At 47.8% G+C, this 23,985-nt stretch overlaps 3 protein-coding genes across 9 annotated transcripts in view; 1 reads left to right on the top strand and 2 right to left on the bottom strand.

The window, feature by feature from the left end:
- LOC310699144 (twist-related protein 2-like) overlaps positions 1 to 6,596 on the top strand; it is an 82,914-nt gene extending 76,318 nt beyond the window's left edge. The window contains exon 3 of the transcript XR_014521938.1: positions 6,587 to 6,596. The gene's annotated coding sequence lies outside the window, so the exon portion shown is untranslated. The remainder of the gene's footprint in view (positions 1 to 6,586) is intronic.
- The window catches only part of LOC310699149 (histone H2B 5-like), a 960,349-nt gene that overhangs the window by 786,007 nt on the left and 150,357 nt on the right, over positions 1 to 23,985 (bottom strand). The window lies entirely within an intron of this gene.
- HDAC7 (histone deacetylase 7) overlaps positions 1 to 23,985 on the bottom strand; it is a 181,337-nt gene that overhangs the window by 45,965 nt on the left and 111,387 nt on the right. For all 7 annotated transcript variants that reach the window (XR_014521736.1, XM_083486438.1, XM_083486440.1 and 4 more), the window contains 2 exons: positions 4,545 to 4,753; positions 3,413 to 3,503 (listed from right to left, as the gene is read on the bottom strand). Coding sequence is in view for 6 of the 7 variants with exons in the window: in XM_083486438.1 (XP_083342564.1) it covers positions 3,413 to 3,503; positions 4,545 to 4,753 (300 nt within the window). In the remaining variant the exon portion in view is untranslated. The remainder of the gene's footprint in view (positions 1 to 3,412; positions 3,504 to 4,544; positions 4,754 to 23,985) is intronic.

Genomic DNA, 23,985 nt, shown 5'->3' with positions numbered 1-23,985 from the left:
TTTTGAGGTGTTTCACTTCTCCCTGCTTTGGATGTGTGCCATGCATGCTTACATTTAAGGGGTTAATGAAAAGGGAAATGGGGTCAGTTAGATCCCAACACAAGTAAATGAGGAGGGGGACAGAAGCCTACATCCAATGTGCTAAGGGTCTCCCCCCCAAAAAAAAATCTCACATAACATTATGTTAAAGCCTTCCGAATTGCCTTGTGATTCTTTTTGACAGTTTATGGTATGTCACAATGAAAACAATAAGGAGTACTGTGGTAACTTAAAGAAGCAGTAGCTGCATCCAAACAAAGTTGGTCATGTCTGAATAATCATTGGTTTCAATGGAAAGTGCAACTAACACCGTCAGGATCCAACCCCTGATTGAGCCATTAGCTTTCATAGGCACTAAACCACTGAGCCTCTTGGGCTTGCCAATCAGAAGGTCGGCAGTTCAAATCCCCACGATGGGGTGAGCTCCTGTCGCTCTGTCCCAGTTTCTGCCAACCCAGCAGTTCGAAAGCACGCCACTGCTAGTAGAAAAATAGGTACCGCTGTGGTGGGAAGGTAAATGGCATTTTCATGCACTCTTGTTTCCATCATGGTTTAGTCATGCTGGCCACATGACCTGGAAAGATGTCTGCAGGCAAACGCCAGCTCCCTCAGCCTGAAAGCGAGATGAGTGCTGCAACCCCATAGTCAAGTTTGACTGGACTTAACCCTCCAGGGGTCCTTTACCATTTTTTACTTCATAGGCATGAGATACTACTGAGAGTGAATGTAATACTCATGCTTTAAATCTGTTGAGTCTTTATAGTTTCAGTAGATACTGAATTTATGTTTTGCTGTCAGCACAATAACATCTTTCACATATGGTTAAGGATTTGTGAAAGCTCTCCTTTTACTTCTATGAGTATTTGCACCTTACCACTTACTGGTATTTCGTGTTTGGGACATTTATCTGCAAAAGAGAATGTTGATTTGATTTATTTTTTTTGCAGGGGTGGGCAAACTGGATTCATACTATTGTTATGCATCCTGTGTTTAGAATTGTATCTGCTACTGAATTAACAGTGTGTTGAGTTTTCATTCAAAAGCATATCAGACGTCTCTCTATGAAGATATCAATCAGGGTTATGCATCCATTGTGCATTATTATTTGCAAATGACTTAACTGTTCCCTGTCTGATGCATCCATTTCTTCACACAGACATTCAATAATATGATTTTTAAACATACTGCCATATCTACAGTTATACACAACAGGGAATATGAACTTTTCACAGAAGAAATAATAATAATTTAAGAAATGATAGCTATTGAAAACATCTCCATATATTATTCCCAAGTTTACCTAGAGTCAAATATTGCAAACAATTCTCAATACATGAATTTTTGTTTACAAATTTAAACCCTTTCCCCTTTGTGTCTGCAATAAATCCAGAACGTTTATATCTCTAAACCGATACTCCTAGACACCCTTACTAGGGAATTACCGTATTTTTCGCTTGATAACACACACCCAACCATAACACGCATGTAGTTTTTAGAGGAGGAAAACAAGAAAAAAAATATTCTACACGAAACAGTAGATGTATGATTTTTGTGGTTCATGCTGTGGCCACAGACATGTGATCTGATGGTGAGTTTGGGGTAGCCCAATGCAAAAATCCTGAGGATCCATGTGGATCCATGTTTGTAACCATGTTTTTGCACCACTGCGGCCCCAGGCAACAGTGGGTGCGTGATTTTTTTGGTGCAAACTGTAGCCATGGACATGCTATGTGATCTGATGGTGAATTTGGGGTGATCCAGTGCAAAAATCCTGAGGATCCATGTGGATCAGTGCTTTGTAACCACGTTTTAAGTGGGGAGGGAAGGAAAAGCACTTAAGGGACAAGGAGCACGCGTGGAGCAAGCTCTGCTTCTCTCCTTCCTCTCCCCCCCCCCCCTTAGCGAGCTGAAAAACTTTGCTGGAGGGAAAGAGAGCCTGTTTGCTTTAAAGGAGCCTACCGGACAGGAGCCGCTTACACGAGTGTAAGTGGCTCCTGTCCAGTATGCTCCTTTAAAGCAAGCAGGTTCTGCTTCTCTCCCTCCTCCCCCCCCCCTTAGCGAGCTGAAAATCTTTCCTGCTATTTGCAGCAAAGCGGGAGAAGAGATAGAGCTACAGAGAGCCTGCTTGCTTTAAAGGAGCCAACCGGACAGGAGACGCTTACACTTGTGTAAGCGGCTCCTCTCCCCTCCCACTTTGCTCCTTTAAAAAAGCAGGCACTCTGTCCCTCTCTCCTCCCCATTCAGCGGCTCTTCTCCCACTGGAAACCACGGAGGAGGGAAACATTCGCTCCGTAACATGCACAGACATTTCCCCTTACTTTCTAGGAGAAAAAAATGTGTGTAATGGAGCGAAAACTACGGTACCGTATTTTTCGCTCTATGGCGCACTTTTCCCCTCCTAAAAAGTAAGGGGAAATGTGTGTGTGTCTTATGGAGCGAATGCAGGCAGGAGGCTCTGCTCAGCGCTCCATTTAAAGAGCCGCACGTAGCGTGTGTGCGGCTCTTGGGGGAGCCTTAGCTGCGCGCAGCCCAGAAGCCAGGACAGCAAGTGGGAGCGCTGCGCTGCGATGCTGCTTGCTGTCCTGGCTTCTTGCTTAGCCGTGCGCAGTCTCTCCCGGGCAGGGGGAGAATTCATGCTGCTGCCCGGGAGAGGCTGCGCGCGGCTATCCCAGAAGCCAGATCCCTCTTGCTGTTCTGGCTTCTGCCTCCTTTCCTACAGATCCTCCTGGGGGTTAAGCTCACCAGAAGACCCGCTTGGTAGTTGCACCTCCCAAAGAAGTTTGGGGTGGGAGGTGGGAGAGGGCGTGTTTTCGTGGTAGCCCCTAAGCTGTGGAATTCCCTCCCCACGTCTGGCTTCTTCAGTGAATGCTGAAGACCTCTTCACCCTACCCTTTCAAGACCTGAGATGTGTGTCTTCAGGGCTCACCCTGTTCCTGTAAGCCATTTAAACTTTCTTAATTGTTGCAACCTACCCCAGCTGGTGAAGGGCAGGTCATAAATGTAACAGCAGCATCAGCAAAAGCCTCATTTTGTCCTCAGCCAGTTGCCACCTTCCTACTTATGACCAATCTAGGGGGCAGCACTGGCTGCCAGCTTCCTCCTTGGTCTCTGATTTGCCCCTTGTGGAACTGAGCCGGGATGACAAGCTGAGAATCAGTTGGCTCTGCCCGTGATTGGCTCTGGCTCTGGATCCACCCTGTGCTTGGCCTGCCGGCCTCTTGCCCTACCAGTCCAATGGGCGCCAGTCGCCATTGCTAGACACATCATGTCACATAGCAGGTAGATAAGAGTAGGTGACACAAGATTATGGAACAGCAAGGAAGGAACCATGGGCACTCCAGTCAGGGGGAAGGAGAAAGTGAGTGGCTCTTACTGCGTTTGCTTTTGTCTTTATTCAAGAGCAGCCGCAGCTCCTGTTCCTGCTTCCCAGGCATGGGATCCTGAGGCGGTGGCTCCATCGACACCTGGAAACGCAGAGAAGACAAGGTTTGATGAGCATATCAAGGATGGAGTCCAAGAGTCCTTCCCTCTGCCAACCCGACTCACTTTCAGGAGCTGCGTCCAAGTCAGACCCAGCCTACAGGCCTATGTGTCCACTGAGTCTGGATCTTTCTACCCTAAATGGCACCTGCTCTTCAGGATCTCCTTCTACTTGTTTTTTTAACTGGAAAACCAGGGACTGATCCTGGTATTGCAGCTGAAGCATGCACTCTGCCCCTGGTGACTGGACCCATACTCCCTTCAGGTTCCTGTCTTTCAATCTACTACCCCCTTTCATTGCTCCCCTCCCTTCCAGTTCCTATATGCAATTAGGTCATCCCACTCACCTGCCATTGCCTTGTTAACCCCTTCTCTTCCTGTCCTCACACCCTATCTGGGGTGACTGTCTCCCATCTGACATTCCTCACAGAAGCTGAGCTTTGCCAACATGCTACTGCTGGCACCTTCTCCATCCATGGCAAAAAATGACCACCACCACTTTGCATCATTTGGGAAAGGAAGGCCACAGACAACCACCAGATGACAGGGCTCCAGTTGCCAACGTATGATGGTACAAAATTTGCTTTGGGTATATATAGCCTGTCTGTGGAACTAAGTGAGCAGATGAGGCAGGCTAGAGAACTTGGTGGCCTCTTGATCAGACTCTCCTGGGATTATGGAGAGTCCCCTATAGCACCACAGTTCTTTCATAGAATCATAGAATTGTAGAGCTGGAAGGTGCCCTCAAGGGTCATCCAGTCCAACCCCCTGCAATGTCGGGGCATGGCTCAATAACACAGGAAGTCTTTGGCTGGAGGGGAGAAGTCCATATGTGTGAAACAATGTTTCCTAACAATGTTTGCTACCGAAGTGCAAAAGGAGCGCTTCTGCCAAAGAAGCCCCATGAGAAGCATCAGGAAGGCAATTGAGGCAAAGCTGACTGGAGACTAACTGCTCTTTGGGGCAGTATATGTATGCATCACCTGCTTCCCTCACCCAACCCTGAGAAAGTGCAGGATATTGACCCGCAGGTGCTGGTGGCTGAGTTGCTCCACTTGCTGGTACTCCAGTCGGGGGTGCAAACTAGCCAGGAAGAGCTGGTGTTGCAGCTGCTGCGTCTGCTTCAAAGCCAGCAAGGCAGTGTCAGGGCCAGGTTTGGCGAGACGCTGTCCAATCCGCAGGTCCATGGGGATGGTCTGGGGGACCCGCAAGGAGACGCAGAGCTTCACGGCGGCTGTGGAAATGACAGGGAAATGCACTGATCAGTATGTGCCCAACACAGATGCCACTAGGTTTTGCCATTTGTGCCACTTTGAGCTTTTACTGAACTAAGCTGTATTCCTTATATAAACTTTTCCCCAGCCTGGTGCCATTCAGATGTGGTTGGACTACAACTCCCATCATCCCCAGCCAGGAAGTTGCAGTCCAACAGCACCTGCAGCCCCAAGGTTGAAGCACGCTGTTTCAAAGCAGTGGCTTGCAATCGGAGCTCCAAGGAACGGTGGCATTTCTAGGAAGCCTAGCAAAGCTTCCTCAGTGAAAAGTTCCGGAATGTTGAGCAGGCTTCTCCAAAAGACAGCTGGCTCACATCTACCTGATGAGAGCTGTAGAGCAGCTTCATCTGGAAGGCTACAGGCTCCCCGCTCCTGAGCTAGGGCATTAAGGGACTTGGAGAACATGCAAAGTGGCAGCTCCTTCAATGCCCACCACAAAATAGTGGTTAGCATTCTGAAGCATCTTCCAGGTGTTTTCAGATTACAAGTCCCATCGGCCCCACCCAGGGCAGCAAATAGTCAGGAATGATGGGAGTTGCAGTTCAACACCTTCCGGCACGCCAGGAGGTTTATATGTATTTAACATGCTTATTCCCCACCTTTCCACTGCAAGGTATTCAAGGTGACTAACAATGCAAAATAAAGCAATTGCCAAATACTATCAAATACACTAACACAGACATGTCCAACTTCCAAGAGACTGCGATCTACTCCCAGTATAAAAAAACTGGCAGTGACCTACCCATTGTCACTGGAGGAACAAGGAGCATGTGCGAGGTGCGTGTGTGGAAGGAGGTGGCTAACTGGGCTGGGCAACAATCCCTGCACTTGCCACCCGGCCTGGCCTTCCCTGCTGCAGCAATGGAGGGACCCAGTGCTGGGAGGTGGCAATATTCCTTGCCCACTTTATCTAATCCCACCATTGACCAGGATGACACCCACGATCGACCAGTTGGACATGTCTGCACTAACACATCTGGCAAGGCCATCTAGTCGAGGGGTGGAGCATCTCTCTCATCAACTGTTCACCAGAGAGCATTTGGCCCTTCAGATGCTGCTGAGCTACAGCTCCCATCACCCTGGGCCATTGGCCATGTTTGCTAGGGCTGATGAGAGCTGTAGAGCAGCTTCATCTGGAAGGCTCCAGGCTCCCCACTCCTGAGCTAGGGCATTAAGGGACTTGGAGAACATGCAAAGTACCCAGTGGCAGCTCCTTCTTCTGCAAGAAGATCTGCTGGAAGGTGATCAAGGCAGAGGTGGAAATGTCTTAGCAGAGAGGTAGGTTTGCCAACATGCAAAAACTGTCCATGTACTTGCAAGTGCAAACATGAAAGTTCAATGGTTGCAATTGCGTTTCAAAGTTTGAATAGCTATAAGGCCTTGATGCTATTTGCATTTGTCCAGTGTTTCTGCTTTTTGAACCAGAAAATGGTGCTCATGAGCTTTAACTGAACCTGCCCCCCCAAATTTAAGTATATGGAGATAATGAAACGTAAAACCTGCGCAGAGTTCCTAAAAATTAAATATATGTCTCTGTTTCCATTAAAAATAGCTTTTCATGTATGACTGAGTATCTGGGTGTGTCTGGTCGTCCGTCCCCCCACATTGCTGCCCCCCCTACTGCCAGCTTTCCACTGGGGGAATGTGGCCCTCAGCGCTCCCTCCAAAAGGGTTCCCTTCCCCTAAACTAGTCCTGCCCCCTCCTTGATGAAGGAAATTCAGAGCTGGACCATCTCTAACAGATGGATGTCCAGCCCCCACATAAATCCCTCCAGCAACAGACCCACCACCAGCAAAGCAGGCAGTAATGCCAGAGAGATGACGCTATGATTCCCCCAAAGCCCCTGGCAACAAAATGGTATTTACTGGGTGTCTAAAGGATAGTAATGTAGTTGCCAAATGAAGATCTCTGGGGACAGTACTCTATTCCACAATCAGGTCACTGCCGTAGGAGGCCATTTCCTCAACAGCCCCCACCTAACTCCCAAAGGTGGCAGCACCCAGAGCAGGGCCTCAGCTGATGTCCACAATGAAGGGGCAGGTTTGTTCATGCTGCGGAAGAGACATGTGGTGTAAGGCAAAGAGATGCATAACTGGCAGAGAGAAGATGCAGGTGGGGAGGGAAGCATGACCAGGAGCCTGCAAGGGAGAGCAAAGAGCCCTCCTGGCCACAGAAGAATATCTGGTACCAGAAAGACCAGACCCCGGGGCAGACGCTGCCTCTGGCCAGCTTGGAAGAACCAGCTGAAAGGAGACTTAGAAATCTATCTGACAGCTAGCCAGTCAGTCAAAGCAGCCACATTGAGGACTAGAATCACTGTGTATTGTTTCCGCTTCAGTTAACTCCAAGTAACAGAATAATCCATGCTGCAATTCTGTTTCCATGCAAAATTCAATGTAATCCAGATCCCAAAGCCATTCTAGTGGTGCTGATCCACTGAAAACCAGTTGTGCTCAAACCCCAATGAAATCAACAAGAGGCTTGGTTTGAGCAAGAGAGCAGTCTCATTAATTTTAAACCTTTAAAAACACACACCAAAAAACCAAAAACCAGGGCAGTTGGCTGCATTTAGAGTCAAGTACATTCTGTGCATGTTTGAATGTATCATGCCACAGAATAGTCAATATTTGGCGCAGAAGACAGCATCCTGGAAGCCTCTGCTTTCATTTTAAAATCTAGCCTTCACAGGTGTGGAGATCGTTCAGGAAGAGTTGCACATCTTGACTGGTGCTAACTTCCAATTCAGCAGGTAGCTGGACAGGAGTGAGTGATATATATCATTCCCTGTCCCCTCCCAGGTTATCTGCGTATTAGTTTCGTTTTGGCATGAACAGGCATTTTCCGGGGGCAGAATCTGGGTCGGTTTGGCACAGACTGTGGATTGTGGGTGGCAGTGAAGAGATGGCAGAGTGTACTTAGCCCTGGTTATGCTGCGCTTCTTTATAGAAACTCCCAACTAGCTATCAAGCAGCCTCAAAAGGAAGCCAGCTTAAGATTCCACCCCAGAAAAACAAAACCACTAATCGCATCCTCTCCCTCCAGACACTTATGAACAAGCCCACCAAAACCACCCTGACAGCTAGCGAATGGCTTGCTTTTGTAGCATCTAACATGATCTGACATTTTTTGGTGTTAAACTGATCCTTGGGAGGAGAGCCAATATGAACACACACACACACACACACACACACACACACACCCAACCACCTCCAGTTGGATCAGAATAGGAGAAGCAGGCAATAGGGCACTTGCAGCAGGAAGGGAAGCAGGAACACCCCAGCCCTGCCCTGCCCAAGAAGCAGGGCTGGCTGGAGGCTGCTGTCTTTGTTAACTTATTCCAAACTTCCTTCCGTGTGTCAGGCCAACAGGATAAATAGGCTTAGAAAAGTGGAACATGAGAAATGAATTAAGCAAAGGCTTCCACGAAACCAGCCATCCACAAAGTGGGTTGCCTGCTGCATCTCTGCACAAGTCACTGCACATCTCCGCACAGCCTATTTCCAATCCAGAGGAGGAAGGTTCCCAACAGTGACTCATGCAGAAACACAACAAGCTGCAACTCTGAGAAGCAGCTGGGCAGGTGACAAATCCTACATCTCGTTCTAGGGCAGAGGACAGGCTTAGTTCTCCACCCCAAAAACAGTATCCCAGAGTTTGATTTTCTCCCCTGAATGGATGCTATTCATTTGTATGAGGGAAAACAAAACACAAGCTCACATATCATAGAATTGTAGAGTTGGAAGGGACCCTGCAGTGTGGATGGCCATCTACTTTGCTGGCCTGTTTTCTGATGGCTGCACACCGTGGTTAATCTGTAGAGAAACAGGCTTTTGCCTTCGCTCCTATGCCACCCATCCTCTACCTCGCTGCCTTCTGCCAAATCACACCATTGGCTCATCTTGCCCTCAATGTTGTCCCCACGGCAGGCCCTCTCTCCTGGTCTTAACTGGGGATGGAGCCTGGGACCTTCTATGTGCAATGCACACACTCTGCTCTTGAGCCACAGATCTTCCTTTGTGGAGTTCAGTAGCAGAATCTGCAGAGTTTCTAAACCATCTCAGACAGCAGGAGTTCTGGGGCCAGATGAGGCAGGGGTCAACAAACTTTTTCAGCAGGGGAGCAGTCCACTGTCCCTCAGACCTTGTGGGGACTATGTTTTGAAGGGGGGGGGAATGAACCAATTCCTATGCCCCACAAATAACCCAGAGACACATTTTAAATAAAAGGACGCATTCTACTCATGTAAAAACACGCTGATTCCTGGACCGTCTGCAGGCCGGATTGAGAAAGCGATTGGGCCGGATCCGGCCCCTGGGCCTTAGTTTGCCTACCCATGAGGCAGATGGAAGAATAGGCTCACTTAAGTAAGTCCAACAGGCAGCTTCATGCGCATCCAGAAAGCACTCGGTCAGGATCCTGGTAGCAAGAGACACTGCCTCCAAATGGGCTGCAACTGTGGCCTCTTCTTCCAAAGGCCAACCTGGGCAGCCTCCTGAGGTCAAGTCCCTGGGGAAGGTCACAATTGCTCATTATTTCAGCCCTGAATTCAGCTTGGCCCAAACCACTTCTTGCTTGCTAGTTTATTTACTTTTAATGCTCTGCCAGGGTCTCATTAACCAGACCCTGCTGAGAGTGCTGTGACATTCTCAGATTAATGGTGCCCTCTGCCAGCTGCTATTAGCAGCTTCCATTGCCACCCTGATGCCCATCGAGCCTGCGGACGGATGTTTACTAAGCGCTGATAAAAAGCGCGGCCAAACATTTGTGCCTCATGAGAGTTGCTGCAGCATTTAAATCCTTGCCAGCACATCATAATGCCGCAGGATCAAAACCTCACAGGGTCTTCTAGAGAACAGACAAGCTGACAAAGGAAGCCGTCCTAGGAACACTTTCTTAGTGGCAAGTGCCACTGAAGTCAATGGGATCCACTTCCCACCCACCCCTTTTTTTTTCAACGGGACCGACTTCTGAGAAGACAAGGCACAGGGTTGCCCTGCTGGTGATCTGGCATAGCAACAGGGTTTGGGTGCAGGTGCCAGCATCCTTCTCACCAGCCAGAGAAACTAGAAAGTCAGCAAGAAGAGTTCTGCTAGTTCTCCCTGACAAGTTTTCTATGTGTGAACACCCCTTTTCCATAAAGGCACATGCTTGCCTGAAATAGCACTGTACAGGAAAGGCTTTGCCATTTGTTAAACATATAAACTGTCCTGGGCTCACCCCATGGGCAAAAAAGCCACCGTCGTTTTTTGGGAATTAAGAGAAGCACCATCCCTGGAGCGCAGGAACACAAACTTCTACCTCTTTCATCTCCCAATCTTTCCCAACAACTGTTACGCAGATGACTTCTTTCGTCAGGTATGTGCTTCTATTTTGCTGAGCTGGATGCTGCCCTGGGTGGTTTAATGAGGCATTATCGCCCTCCCACAGATTCTCCCAACAACAGCTGCTGCCCCAAGGCCAGGGCCGGGCAGCCGGGTATACATAATCTCTGGAAGCAAGTCAGATTTCTGGAAGTCCGTTTTACTTCCCTACTGTCTTTTCTCGGGGCATCATGCCATGTGGAGGCAGCAGCAGCAGCAGCAGCAGCAGCAAAGCCTCTCCTGCTCCCACTTCCCCTGCATGTGTATTCTGTGTGATCTTTCTTTCTAAAAAACCAAGTTTCTAAGGCCCTAAGGCCATAGGAAAGAGTATGAGAAAATGTCTGCAGTGCCTGGGAAAAGACTCATAAAGCACACCACGCTGCCTGCAGGTGTGGGGGGCTTTGGTGACCCAAATTCATCTCCACACCTGTTTCCCTGGCTATGAATGGTCCTTCTGTAGGAGCTTTTCAGGAAAGTGTGCCTTACTTCTGTGGAATAGAAGAACTGCCTTCTGCCTTTTCTCCTGACATCTGGAATTCAGAGGCATACTACCTCCAAACATGGATGCTCTGATTTAGAATGAATTTTTCTAAACCGGAGGTGGGGAACCTGATGTCCTCTGGATGTTGAAAGACTACAGTTCCCATCATCCCTGACCATTGGCCATGATAGCTTTGGTGACCCAGCTTTGGTGCTGGGGATAGTGCAAGTTGGGAGTCCAATAACACCTGGACAGTCACAGGTCATCTCAATTGAAATATGTGGCTACCCAAGAGTTCTGCTTGGTTCTGCTTCCACCATCCAGGTAGCTCTCATTTCTGGAGTGGGCCATTAGATAAAAGCCATTGCTTAGGCATGGGCAACTTGCAGCCCTTGGCTGATTTCATGCAGACTGGGGAGTATGGGTGATGCAACAGCAAAAGGGTGGCACAGAGAGAGAGGGGAGATGGTGAAGCTCCACGTTTCCCCCCTCTGGTCCCTCCCCCTTTTGACCCTGGACCCACCTGTCTCTAGCCACTGTCCACCACGGGCTCCGCCCACTGGGATTCAAATAGAGCCAGATATAGGGCAGCATGACCAGTTCCCTTGTACTGGGTGTCAGGCCGAGGGGGTGCCACAGGGTGCCACAGCTATGATGCAGTGAACTGAGCAGAATGGAAGCCAAGAGGCAGGGGTGGGTTTATTTGTTTGTTTTTGCCAGATTTTGCTCTCTCAAATTTGCTGCTGAAATCTGAAATCCCCAAGCCCACCCCTGTTCACCAACACACCCTGGCAGATTACTTGAGGGATAGTGGAGCTCAACAACCACAAAGGGTTCCCAAGCAATCCAGAGTGGCTCTGTTTTCCGAAGGACCCCTATCTATTCTGTGAGGCAAGTGCAAAACAGCCATAACTCTGACCTTCACTTCAGACTTTGGGGTCATCAGGGGCAGGAGCTGGTTTTGCTCCCCACCCAACGGATGGTGACAGGCACACTCTTCAATATGCCAAGTGGGTTTTGCTTGGCTAACTCAGATGTGAGATCTCTCCATTGACTCTCCTAAGGCTACAGCGATCACCAAAATGAAGCCCCCGCTGTTCCGCAACCCCCAATGTTCAGATCCTTTCCTCCCAGCCTTTCAGCAGCCAGTGTCTTCCTGATGTTTTGAAGCACAACTGCCACTTGCCCCAGTCAGCACAGCAGGTGGGAGCTGTCATCCTGGAGGCGCCAGGTTGGGGAGAGCCGTTCTATGCGCACATGCATGAACACACCTGCCAGGGGAGCAGGCATTCCACTGCTGCCGTGGCTGGGTAGGTGTGTTGGGGAAGGTAGTTTCCTTTCACACAGCTCCTAGTGGCTGTTGGAGAAAGCGGCATGTGTTTCCCTGCACACGGAAAAAGGCCTGGCCCCCAAGTTGTGGGGCTGTGGCTTTGGCAGCAGGACAGACGCTGTCAAAGAGGGCTGAGCCCTAAGCCTTGGCAAGAGCCCGAGCAAGGGAGGCTTCTGCCTAGAGCGCTACCTTGCCTAGTCGGGGAGAGAAGAGCCAAGCACCTTGGGAAAGGGAAAGGGAGACATCGCTTCCCCCTGGAGGATGCAATGGGTTCCGACTGCAAGCTGATTACATCAGCCCAGGGAGGATGCGGCAGCAGTGCCAAGGGAAGCAGAACAAAGATCAAAGGCAAAACAAGTGCCTCTGTCCTATTAACGGCCATTTGCATAAGCAGGGGTGGATCTCCCAACTGGTTGGGCTGGAAGTTCACTCTGGGCTGGATGCAGCAAGGCAGCTTGTTCAAAAGGCGCACCAGCCCCATTGCAAGAACACATCTCTCTGTGTGAGAGAGAATGTGCCCCTTGCTTTGCACCAGGTGTGGGGAACCCCTGGCCAAACTACAACTCCCACCACCCCTAGCTTCTGCAGGGGCTGATGTGAGTTCAGCAATAGCTGGAGGGGCAAAGGTATTTGTGCACATGTGCACCATCAATGTGCCATCTTATGCTCACATCAGAGACTTATGGCACCCAACACTAAGCCATCACTGTGGGGGAGAGGGCTGTGCCAGCCATTTGTTGTGCTACCGAGTCTTTTCAGAGCCTTTAAGGGTTAGAGTTTCTATATTCATGTTCTACAGGCTCTCCTTAAGAGTTCAAGCAAAATTGCCTGGCTAAACTCAAATGATCTTACTATTCTTTTAATGCTTTTTGTTTATTGTCACCCTTGTCTGCTTTGTCATTTTAATGTTCATAAAGGTTTCAGCTGATTTTTATTAGTGCTTGTTGTACACTGCCTTGGTATTTGTTTAATTGAAAGCTTTTAAATCCATAAGTTAACAGAAAAGAAATGGAATGGTTTGGACCAGGGCACTGCATGTGCCATAACCCCACTCCAACAAGTAATACAGCATTTATTTGCATATACAACTGCCTTTCTGGGGAAGCTCTCCCAAAACAGCATATACTCATTAAATACAATTAAAATGCACACCAGCACACGAAACAAATAAAACCTAGCAACAAAATCACACAGAAGTCCGGCTTGCCAGGATGCAAGAAGAGCCCTGCTGGGTCAAGCCAATGGCCCTTCTGTTCTCCCAAGGGCCAACCAGATGAGGTAGCTTCCCTGCGTAGAGCATGGTGCTGATAATGCCAAGGTTGCAGGGTCGATCCTGGTGCGGCACAGCTGCATATTCCTGCAGGGCATCATAACTAGATGGTCTTCAGGGTCCTGTCCAACTCTACATTTCTCGGATTCTATGTCTATGGGAGAGGGATGGAGCATAGCCCATCTTCTTAGGTTCTGCTGTGTCGGACACTTGTGCGATTTTGTCACTTGGCCAAAGACTCTGAAGTGCTGGGGCTAAATGAGTTTGTTGAGGGAAAGAACCAGGGACATGAGGGGTCACCATCAAGAAAGTCCTGTCCCTGCTGCTTCTGAACCTTGACTGTTCTGGATGGCAGGCTTGAGAAGATGGTCTCTGAAGATGAGCTCAAGGCCTGGTAGGCTCATAAGGTTGTAGGCAGTCTTAAAAAAAAAATATTAAAAAATGCTCTAAACTGTTGCAGGCATAAAGCAGAGCTGTAGCTATGGGGGGGGGGGAGCTGGGTTTTTTGCCCTGGGAAGCCTCCAGAGGGGTGCCACCAGGGCTCCCAGCCCCCCCCCTCTCTCTCTCTCTGTGTGTGTGTGTACACAAATGCATGTGTGGTGAGTGTGCCCAACCTGGGTGAAATGGGGCTCACATCCTGCCTCAACAAACATCCTCCACCAAGGATTGTGGAGATACCTGGCTGTAGCATTTGACAGCTCTGCGTGCCTTTCACTCTCCCTGGTCACTGCCAGACAACCTGTGCTTTGAGCAGAGTGGATTTGATTTAAATCATGATTTAAATCACTAGTCAGTAAGACTTGATTTAAATATTTTTTTACAGAAAGATTCATTGTTGAGGGCATAATTTTAATATTTACAACAAGACAAAGGTTTGATTTTAGGAATAATAAATTTTCAGAGTAGTTTTGCTTTACATTCAGGCACCTATTCTGTACAGTTAAGGGTGAGTGCAGTTGTTGGGACCTGGTGGGATTGGGAAGAGGTTGCCAGCCCTGAAGAGCCTCCAGAACTTGCCTGAAGTCCGAGTTGCACAGACATGCAACTGACTTGCACAATCATTACACCAAGATCCCAAGACTTGTGGAATATTCTGCTCACAAGGTTTGCACTTTCATTTTTACTGCTTCACACTTAGCTACTTGTGAACATCTATTCCACTATTCATTGAACCTCTTGGAACTCAGCATTTACCGGTAAGAGGTAAGGGGTTGATTCTGTGAATATGAATTTGCAAAGGAACAATGGGATTAAGGTTTTTTTCCTCAACTCTGTATGTTTATTTTATAACATTTTTCTCCTGTGAAGAAAAGGCATGCTATCTCTGTAGACACAAATTTACACTTTTGAGAACAGCAAAAACAAGCATCTGTGATAATCTCATTAGAAAAACTGCCCCAAATAATCTTACAGAAACCTCTGGAAGAGCAAGACATTGTGAATGGATGAATGAAATTCAGTTACCAAAAACACACACACACACACACACACAAAAAAACATTGCATATAAAGCCTCATACTACATAATTTTTTAAAAATCCTTTTTTTCCTGATGAATGGCTTTTGGACTATAATGTAAAAATAGAAAACTATCTTTAGAACGATGTTTCCTCCAAAAGCATTTTATTTTTTAAAAAATCCAATTTAAATCAACAAAATCCAATTTAAAATTAAAAAATCTGATTATTATTTTTATAAAAAAACCAATCATTGATTTTTATCCCCGCTGGCTTTGAGCTCCCAACCTGGATGATTAGATGATTACCAGCTATTTGCTGAGCATATGATGACGCTGCATCTAGCAAACATTATTCCACCCTTTCCAGTGCATTTTTCTTGTTTCTTTGCCTATTACAAAATGCTCAGAGGTGGGTGGGTGGGTCTGCTGTGCAGCAGCTCCAAATCCAAAATCAGCCACAGTTGGATGTGTGCTGTCCCTTTCAATACCTTCCTGCAACATCTCTGCTTCATGCTGCAGCCGAGACCAACAAAATGACCATGCTAGCTGGGGCTGATGCCAGTTGCGGTCTAAAACATCTGGAGGGCACCAGGTTGGCGATGGCTGCTCTAGGCAAAGTGACAAATCCTTGTATGTAAGGTTGACAGCTCCTCCCCCCCTATGGCACATATTCCTGACCCTTTAACAAAAGCTCAACAAGCAGATATTAGAAGGTGATCATGTTTATCTCTATTCTGTGAAAATACCCCCCTGCTGTTATCTCTACGTTGAGCTCCTGCAAAAGATACAGGAACAAGCCAAGCCAAGCCAAGCCCCGCCCCCCTGCCCCGGCCAGTTGGCAGCAGAACTGGCAAGGAACAAAGGCAGAAGCAAAAAAACCGGTTGGCTAAGTTTTAATGGTAAAGGATCAAAGGCATTATCCTTTATGAAAAGGGAAAAGATGCCAGCCAAGTTCCCTGGTTCAGTTTCCTTATAGCCTGCCTACCTGAGGGTTGCAAGGCGGCCAGCTGATTTTAATCGCACCCAGCAAAGTGCTCCCACTTTGCAGCCTATTCCAACCTTTCCAGTCTAACTGGCAAAGTTGAGGGGAAACTGCCAGCATCCTGAGGCCAGAAGCGTAAGGTGATCTGCATGGGCAGAACAAGTGGGCAGGGATTTATGACAGGGTAAGTGGGTGGGCGGTGGATCACAAGCCAACAAATCCTGCCCAACTGGAGATCTCTGCAGGGCCCAAAGAGTTTAGGGTTGTCAGCTTCTGTACTGTACTCTGCTCCTGTGTCTTTAACCACAGGCTGGCTTGAAAACTTCAGGAGGTAAGAACTGCTCGTCAGACACACATTCCTCCACCCTTCCATTCCATGTGATAAAAAGCTTCACCAGCCAAATTCTGAACATCAAGGTGCTGTTTCTAAAGACACAGGAACAGGCCAGGACAGCTGGCAGTCCTTACAACAGATTAATCTGGGCTTGTACTGCTTGTGGATCCACCAAGTCAAAATCAGCCAATAGCCACCCACTGTGTGGCCCAATAATAATATATTTTGGGATTTTTTTGGAGCATGCATAGGAACTGCAAAAGCATGTGGGCTGTTATCAAGTGTCCAGAAAGCCATAATACTGTATGCAGCTAGTGGGCTGCCATCAGCTTGGGGTGGAGAGCTGTTTAGCTGAGCAAGCCAGGATCAGGTACTTCACTTTAGAAAGCCATTGATAAATCTGCATACATCAAGGAACCTAGGAAGGAGCAGGAAGATGAGGTGCTTGTTTGCTCTGCTGTTTATGCCAACTTATTGTATGCACATGCCCCATAAAGGTAGTACATGAGACCACTCTGTGCTCATCCCTGCTTACAGGAAAACTGGGGAGGAGGCAGGAACAGCAGGTATGTTCCGAACTTAGGCTGCTTGTGAGAAGTCACTTGTTGCATTGGATTGATTTCACAACTGTTGGCACCTAAGGATGTGAGCAGGGCACCTGGAATGTTCCAGCCAACCCCTCAAGAACCTGACCCAGGTTCCTCCTGGCTGCTGGTCTTTGCTAGTTAGGATTGGTTGGCTGGGGTGATCCAGGATGATCAGTGGCTCGCTTTATTTGGGGAGCAGGGGCAAGGGCGGGCAGCCGCTAATTCCTTCCCATTTGAAGGAGAAATTTGTGAGATCTTCAGTAGTCATCCATCCATCCAAAGCAATAATTGGGCTCCCTTGATCTGAACAATTACTGGGCAATCTCTAATGTAACAATTCTGGGCAGGTGATTTGATTATGTGGTGGCAAGTACAGCTCCAGACATGTCTGAATGAAACGAGTTGTTCAGATTGTTATCAGTTTGGCTTCAGGCCCAGTTTTGGTACTGAAGCTGCCTTAGCTACCCTGGTGGAGGAAAGACAGACAGGGAGAACATTGCCCTGTTGATCTTCCCAGGTCCTCTGGGCTGCTTTTGATGCCACTGAATGCAGTCTCCTTCTAGGCTCTCTGGTTAGATTGGGTGTTGGGGGTGCCATTACCCAGGAAAGTAAAAAGCTCCTTTACTCTACCATTAGGCCACCTAGCTTAGGACTGATCATGCCAGCTGTGGGGAACCTTTGGTCCTCCAGATGTTGTTGAATGACAACTCCCATCAGCCCCAATCAGCAAGACTAAGGATTATGAGAGCTGAAGTTCAGCAACATCTGGAGGGCCAAAGGTTCCCCATGCCTTGTTTACACTGACAGCCAACAGCTCTTGGGGGTTTCAGATGGGAAAGTCCCTACCTCACCTGGTGATGGTGGGATCTTCTGCAGTGGCTTTGACTCCTGTCTGCCAAGCCTGACCCCAGAAGTGGTACTGGGGAAACTGGTGCTGTCACATGGGACTGTCCTGGGGGTTAGGTACTCCTGGTTTGAATTCTAAACCCCTAAAAAGGCTTCATTCAGTGTAAGTCAGGGCACTCCTCCTCCCATCAGAAACCCGCTCACGTGGTGCTTTTGGTTCTTTGAAGGAGGCTTTGCTCTGAGTACCAACCTGCACTGAAGTTACGTTGGCAGAAGCAGCGAGCGAAGCTGTCACAAGCAGTTATAGACGAATCTGTCTATTTGTGTTCTACATCACTTCTGCATGTTTTTACTCGTGGTTCAGTGCTGTTCCATTTGCGCATTAATAGTATGTAAATAAACTTTTTCTTTTTCTTTTTTTGCTTCCTTTCCTTTCTGCTTTATTGTTCATCAACACATCTGTACAACACAAACATTCATTCATTATTATCCATAAATCAAAATTGTCAAACATCACACCAACACCAACAAAAAAAGCTACAAACTCTCTGACATTAAATTTTCTTTATCAACCTATGACTTCCTGTCCTTTCCACATTTCTTCTGTCGCAATAGCTATTTAAATCCTTGCTTCAGCACTTTTAAACTGCCAAGAGCCGCATCAAAACATTTGCAGAAGTATGAAATCTGCTGGATGACTTAAGTTTAAAGCTGCACATCAGAGGTGCAGATAAGGTTATTTCATATAGAAATATACAAAGATGGGATTCTTCCAGCCTGCCTATTCTCAACATGGACCTTATGAAATCTCCCCTCCCTTAAGATGCCTGATTTGGATAGCTCACTCCCTGTTTTATTCTGGCTAACATTTGCATTTGTGCGGGAAGGTTGCAGAGGTTTATAAAATTTTAAGATTAAACAGAACACAAGCACAATTATGTTCTGTGTTGTTGTTTTTTTAACATGGTCTTTACCTGCTCTGAGAGCACTTTTGTGGCATGTGTCAGAATATAACTTTTCAAAAATAGTAATAGAATAATGGATAAACAGGTCTTTGGTCCATTTAGTTCAGTTTTGTCTAGACCAGGCTTTCTCAACCTTGGGTCCCCAGATGTTGCTGAACTACTAATCTCAGGTCCTGCTAGCTAGGGATGATGGGAGTTGTAGTCCAGCAACACCTGGGGACCCAAGGTTGAGAAAGGCTGGTCAACATGGACAGGCAGTCGTCACTCTCTAGGGTTTCATTCCCAGCCCTACCTAGAGATGCCGAGGACCGAACTAGAAGACAATATTCCACCACTGAGCTGTGACTCCCTCCAAAATTCAACCTTTCCTATACAGTTGTACCTTGGTTTTCGAACAGCTTGGTTCTTGAACGTCTTGGCTCACGAATGCCACAAACCCGGAAGTGACTGTTCTGGTTTGTGAACTATTTTTGGAAGCTGAACATCCAATGAGGCTTCTGTGGCTTCCAGTTGGCTGCAGGAGCTTCCTACAATCAGAAGCCACACTTTGGTTTCTGAACCAAACCAAATGTTTTGGAAGTTGAACGGACTTCCAGAATGGATTCCATTCGACTTCCTAGGTACAATTGTACTGGGAATCAGGCTCAGGCTGCCTGGGTGAAAACCAAGAATCTTAGCCACTGGATCATAGGGAGGAATGTGAAATATTTAAAACAAATAAATGTTTAAAGACTTAAATAGAGTGTGCTGCAATACATATGCACCACCTGCCCCTGGCCCTTTGTGTCTTAGTGCTTTGACTACAGCCTGCTGAACCAGTGGCAAGCAACATCGCAGCACCAGGTGGGCCAGTAGGAGGCGCTATAACGTCCACACTGCTCTTGTCCTAATGTGTCACAGGCTGCCCATTCAATAGCTGAGGGCACTTCTGGACTGCCGCTCTGTTTGCATAGGATTCAGTCACATACTGGCCCATTCAGTTAGGGCTCATTTGGAACTCTTGTGCAACTAAATCAGGTTCTCCAAAACCAACCAACCAACCAGGCTTTTTGTGATCAGGAAAGTGATGCAAAGTATGAGACAGAACTTGCTTTTTTCACACCACGTCATCTAACCTACCTAAAAACAAACCGAAATGAATGCTCACTAAATAGCCAACCGCTAACCTCTCTGCAAACATATCAGGATATATGTGCAATAAACAGGTGGTCTGGAAGCAGCCCCAGCATCCTCCACGTTGAATGACACGTTGGGGACTACAACATCCCTGACTGCAGGCCATGCTGGCTGGGCTGATGGGACTTGGAGCCCAGTGACACCTGGAAGGCCACAGGTTGGGGAAAGACTGTGTTAAAGCACATTTTCTTTTTACAAAATATTTGCTTTGCTTTGTTTTACTTTGCTTTCTGAAGGTCCCTTCCGTATGGCCTCACACGGTCATGTTTCTTCTCCCCGCTTCTGAGCATTTGGTTTTTGAGACCTTGACTATAGCCCCTTGCAGACGTACACCCCAACTTTCTCTTGTTTTCATAAAGGGCCTGCACAGGGCAGCTATAATGCATGCAGCAGCATTTCTCAAAAACATAACATGAGCTTCCCTTAGAGGAACCAGTTACAGCCCTGCTATTTGCATAGACAGCTGCTGACATGATCGGCTGCAGAGAAGAAGACATGCCAAAGAGAAAAGGGCAACCTCTTCCGCCAGTGCAAGGATATTTACATTTTCATGTATTTTAGCATTTGGCCCACCCTGCTAAATGAGAGCCCAGCATTTAATTTAATGAGCAGTCAAAACACAGCTTCAACCAACAACCATACCAGCAAAATAACATTCTAATAGTCTGCAACCACAAAAGACACACACAAACCTATCAAATAAAGGATCTCACATTGTTATTAAATTATGAAGCTCCAAGCTTTGCTAGGGAGTTGCAAAGGAAGGGAACAATCCCGAAGAATACCTCGCTGTGTGACCTCAGGACAAAGGGCACCACCCAAAGCATGGTGGTGAGAGTGCAGGACTAGGACCTAGGAGACTAGGGTTCGAATCCCGACTCGGCCTCTCAGCCCTACCTACCTCACAGGGTTGTTGTGAGGGAGACTGCAATGGGGCATGGAAAAGGTGGCCCATGATTAGCCTACAAAATCTTTTGAACCAGCCCGCCAGCTTTCTACTGCTCCCCCCCCCCTTGGCTTTCATCTTGCTCTAAAGCAGATCAAGCCACCTTCTCTCGCCTTTCCCAACAGACTTGCTGCTTCCCTAGGGAAAGGTAAAAGAAGCTGGATGGAGCACCTTGAGGGATGGAGCAAGAGGGTGACGGAAGTCAGCTCTGTCAGGAGCTGCCACCTGCACTGCCTCACTGTGAGGTTCCCAAAGGAGCTGAGCAGGACCAAGAAGGGGAGATCTTGCATCTGAAATGAGAAAGGAGTTCTTGAAAATAGGCATGTCCCAGGCTATGAATCTAAGGTCTATGTTGCTGAGCTGCCACAGAAAAATCACTTCCCTGCCTTCTGGGAGGGGATCACATTATTTGGGGGTTTAGAATCATAGAACTGTGGAGCTGGAAGGGACCCAAGGGTCATCTAGTCCAAGCCCCTGCAATGGGAAGGATGCCTGCACTGGTACCTGTCTTTGTGTATGCCACTGACGCACAGCATACCTTCAAACACCTAGCAAACAACTCTGTTAAATCACTTGGGTGTCACAGAGTCCACACCTTTCTTTATATTTCTTTTATAAAATCAAAAGAAAGAAAGAGGCAACAACAAACCACAAATGAAGGCAGGATTGAGGCTTCGCAAACACCGCATAGATTTTCAGCTTACACAGAACTCTCCAACAGTGAGGTTTTCTGCAAACTGGAAAACCTGCACACTGTCCATAGTTGATTCAGCAAAAGGTACTACATTTGTGGCTTGTTGCTTGAAGTGCAATGCGCTTCAGTGGGCAACTTTTGTGCAACATGATAACTTGCTATTTGTTTGCCTTCCTCCTGGTTTTAGAGTTCTGCTGTTCTGCTTAATCACAGCAGAATCCCCCACTCAAAGTTCCAGATGGGGTCTGCCAGCTGAGCAGCCTTGTGAATGGCCTTCTGCACCTTGCAAAAGTTTGGGTGAATGTGCTGCAACATGGAGGTGCCGGGGGGGGGGGTAGGGAGTGGAATCTCTTTTGCCCCAAATTACTACAGTGGTACCTCTGGTTAAGTACTTAATTCATTCCGGAGGTCCGTTCTTAACCTGAAACTGTTCTTAACCTGAGGTACCACTTTAGCTAATGGGGCCTCCCGCTGCTGCCGCACCGCCGGTGTAGCACGATTTCTGTTCTCATCCTGAAGCAAAGTTCTTAACCCGAGGTAATATTTCTGGGTTAGCGGAGTCTGTAAACTGAAGCGTCTGTAACCTGAAGCGTATGTAACCCGAGGTACCACTGTATTGCAACATCACCAACAACCACAGCCAACTACTGTGGCTTCTGCCTGGGGTGCTCTTGGTTTCCAAGCTGTGAGAATTGTATTATTAACTCTCATCGCTCCAAATCATCAAAGTAAATAATTAAAAGGCACACACACACACACCTATTTTGCTGAGGTTGCAATCCACATAACTCCTCCCACTGTAGAGCCCAACTGCTGAAATTGGCCAATTTATCTTAGCATGCCTTTAATCTGTGAGGGCTCCCCCATTCCCTAAAACATTATGCTGTGCTGTGATTGCCTTTTAACCTGCTGCTTAAGACCTGGTTTTAGCCACTGCTGTTTTTTAATGGTTTGCTTATCCAGCTAAGTCACACTCAGAACAAACCTATTCAAGTCAATGGACTTGAGTAACACAAGTCAGGAGCTAGTGTGGCACAGTGGTTGGAGTGTCAGATTGGGACCTGTGGGACCAGGGTTCAAATCCCCACCTGGTCATGAAGTTTCCTGGGTGACCTTGGGCAGGTCAGTGCCCCTCACCTTAACCTACCTCACAGGGTTGTGGGGGGATGAAATGAGGGGGAGAAATGTGCACCCCACCTTGAGCTCCTTAAAGAGGAAAGGTGGCATATAAATGCAAAAAACAAATAAACCCACTGTATTTTAATGGGTCTGCTAAGTATGGCTAACATAGGATGTTACCGCATGGCAACTGCGTTCAGCTGTTCTAATGGTTTTATTGAACTTCCACTTCTATAAGCCAGCTTTGTGTGTCTTCAGATGGAAAAGCTGGATTTTGTCTTGTAAATCAAAACAATCAAAACCTTTAAAGATGAAATGCAACAACAACTAGTTCTGGGGCCATTGGAAGCATAAAAAATCCTTTCCACCTATGGCAGCAGAACAGAGTGTGTTGGCCCTGCCAACAGCCCCGCTAGATCCCTTATCAGGTGGGCTTTTGACACAGATCTGCAAATCCCTCCATCCCGTCTGCTCAGGAGAGACTGGCATATCATGCTTGTGTGATGACACAACCATGGCATGAACTCTTGAGATGGACTACATGACACCATACGCCAGTGACAGTGCACAATCTCTGCATGCCAAAGGTCCTGGGTTTTCAATCCCTGGCATCTCCAGGCAGGGCTGAGAGACTCCTGCCTAGACCTGGGAGCCCAAGTGTTGCGGGACTCCAACTCCCACCAGCCCAAGCCAACATGGCCAATGGCTGAGGAAGATGGGAGTCCAAGGACCTCTGGAGAGCCTCAGGTTCCCTCCCCACTGCTGCTCTGCACTGGCTGGTAGTGGCTCCCTGGCCCTCCATACTGAGCTACAGCATCCTACAGCCCACCACACATCTTTGTCAGTACCACACTAGGACTACCCTCTGGCCCACTTAGCCCAGGGCTAACAGTCTGACTCAGATAGTAGATACCTAGAGCAGGAGACAGCAGGAAGTGCCAGTGCTTGGCAAGTCCTCAATTTACCGATTTATTGCGTGGGGAAGGAAGGAGGCCCTTAGGGAGTTCCCAGCTTGAGGAGGAACTTCAGTGGAGCAGAGCTGGCCACTCCTTGGAAGAGAACTGAGAGCCTCTTCTGCAGCTCTTTAGGCAAAAAGCTTCTCTCCCCGGCCCAGTGGCCATTTCCTTCTGCCTGGCCATTTCTTCAAGGGCTGTAGCTCAGTGGCAGAACATCTGCTTTGCCTGCACCAAGTCCCAGGTTCCATCCCTGACATTGCCAGGTTAGGGCAGGGAAATACTCCTTCGTGAAACCCCGCAGAGCCACTGTCAGTCATTACAAGGAACTAGATGGGCTGTTGGCCTGGAGCAGTACATGGCAGAGTCCAATGAGGCAACAGAGTGATTCTTTCAAAAGTAAAGCAGCAGAACCGAAATCTAGCAAACTCTGCCTGCAAGACAGCATGTGCCAGAGCGTAAGCTGTCTCTTGCTGGCTCATTTTATAAATCAGAATCTAAAGAACAGCAAGCAAGCAAGACTTTATAGGTTGTTCTTTTGGCCTTTAACTGTGTGTATATGTGTGATCTGAAATAATCTGTGCAGATAGGGGCACAGCTGGGCCACCAAGCCGATGGAAGGCACTCCATGCCTCTGAGGTCACCTGAGCCTCAAGCAGCAATAATGGATCCAGTAGGACCCCGAAGCT

Source organism: Podarcis liolepis, assembly GCF_965112155.1.
Source record: "Podarcis liolepis genome assembly, chromosome: 2".
Lineage (NCBI taxonomy): Eukaryota > Metazoa > Chordata > Lepidosauria > Squamata > Lacertidae > Podarcis > Podarcis liolepis.
The sequence above is the reverse complement of the archived record's forward strand: the minus strand, read 5'-3'. Positions and strand labels throughout refer to the sequence as shown.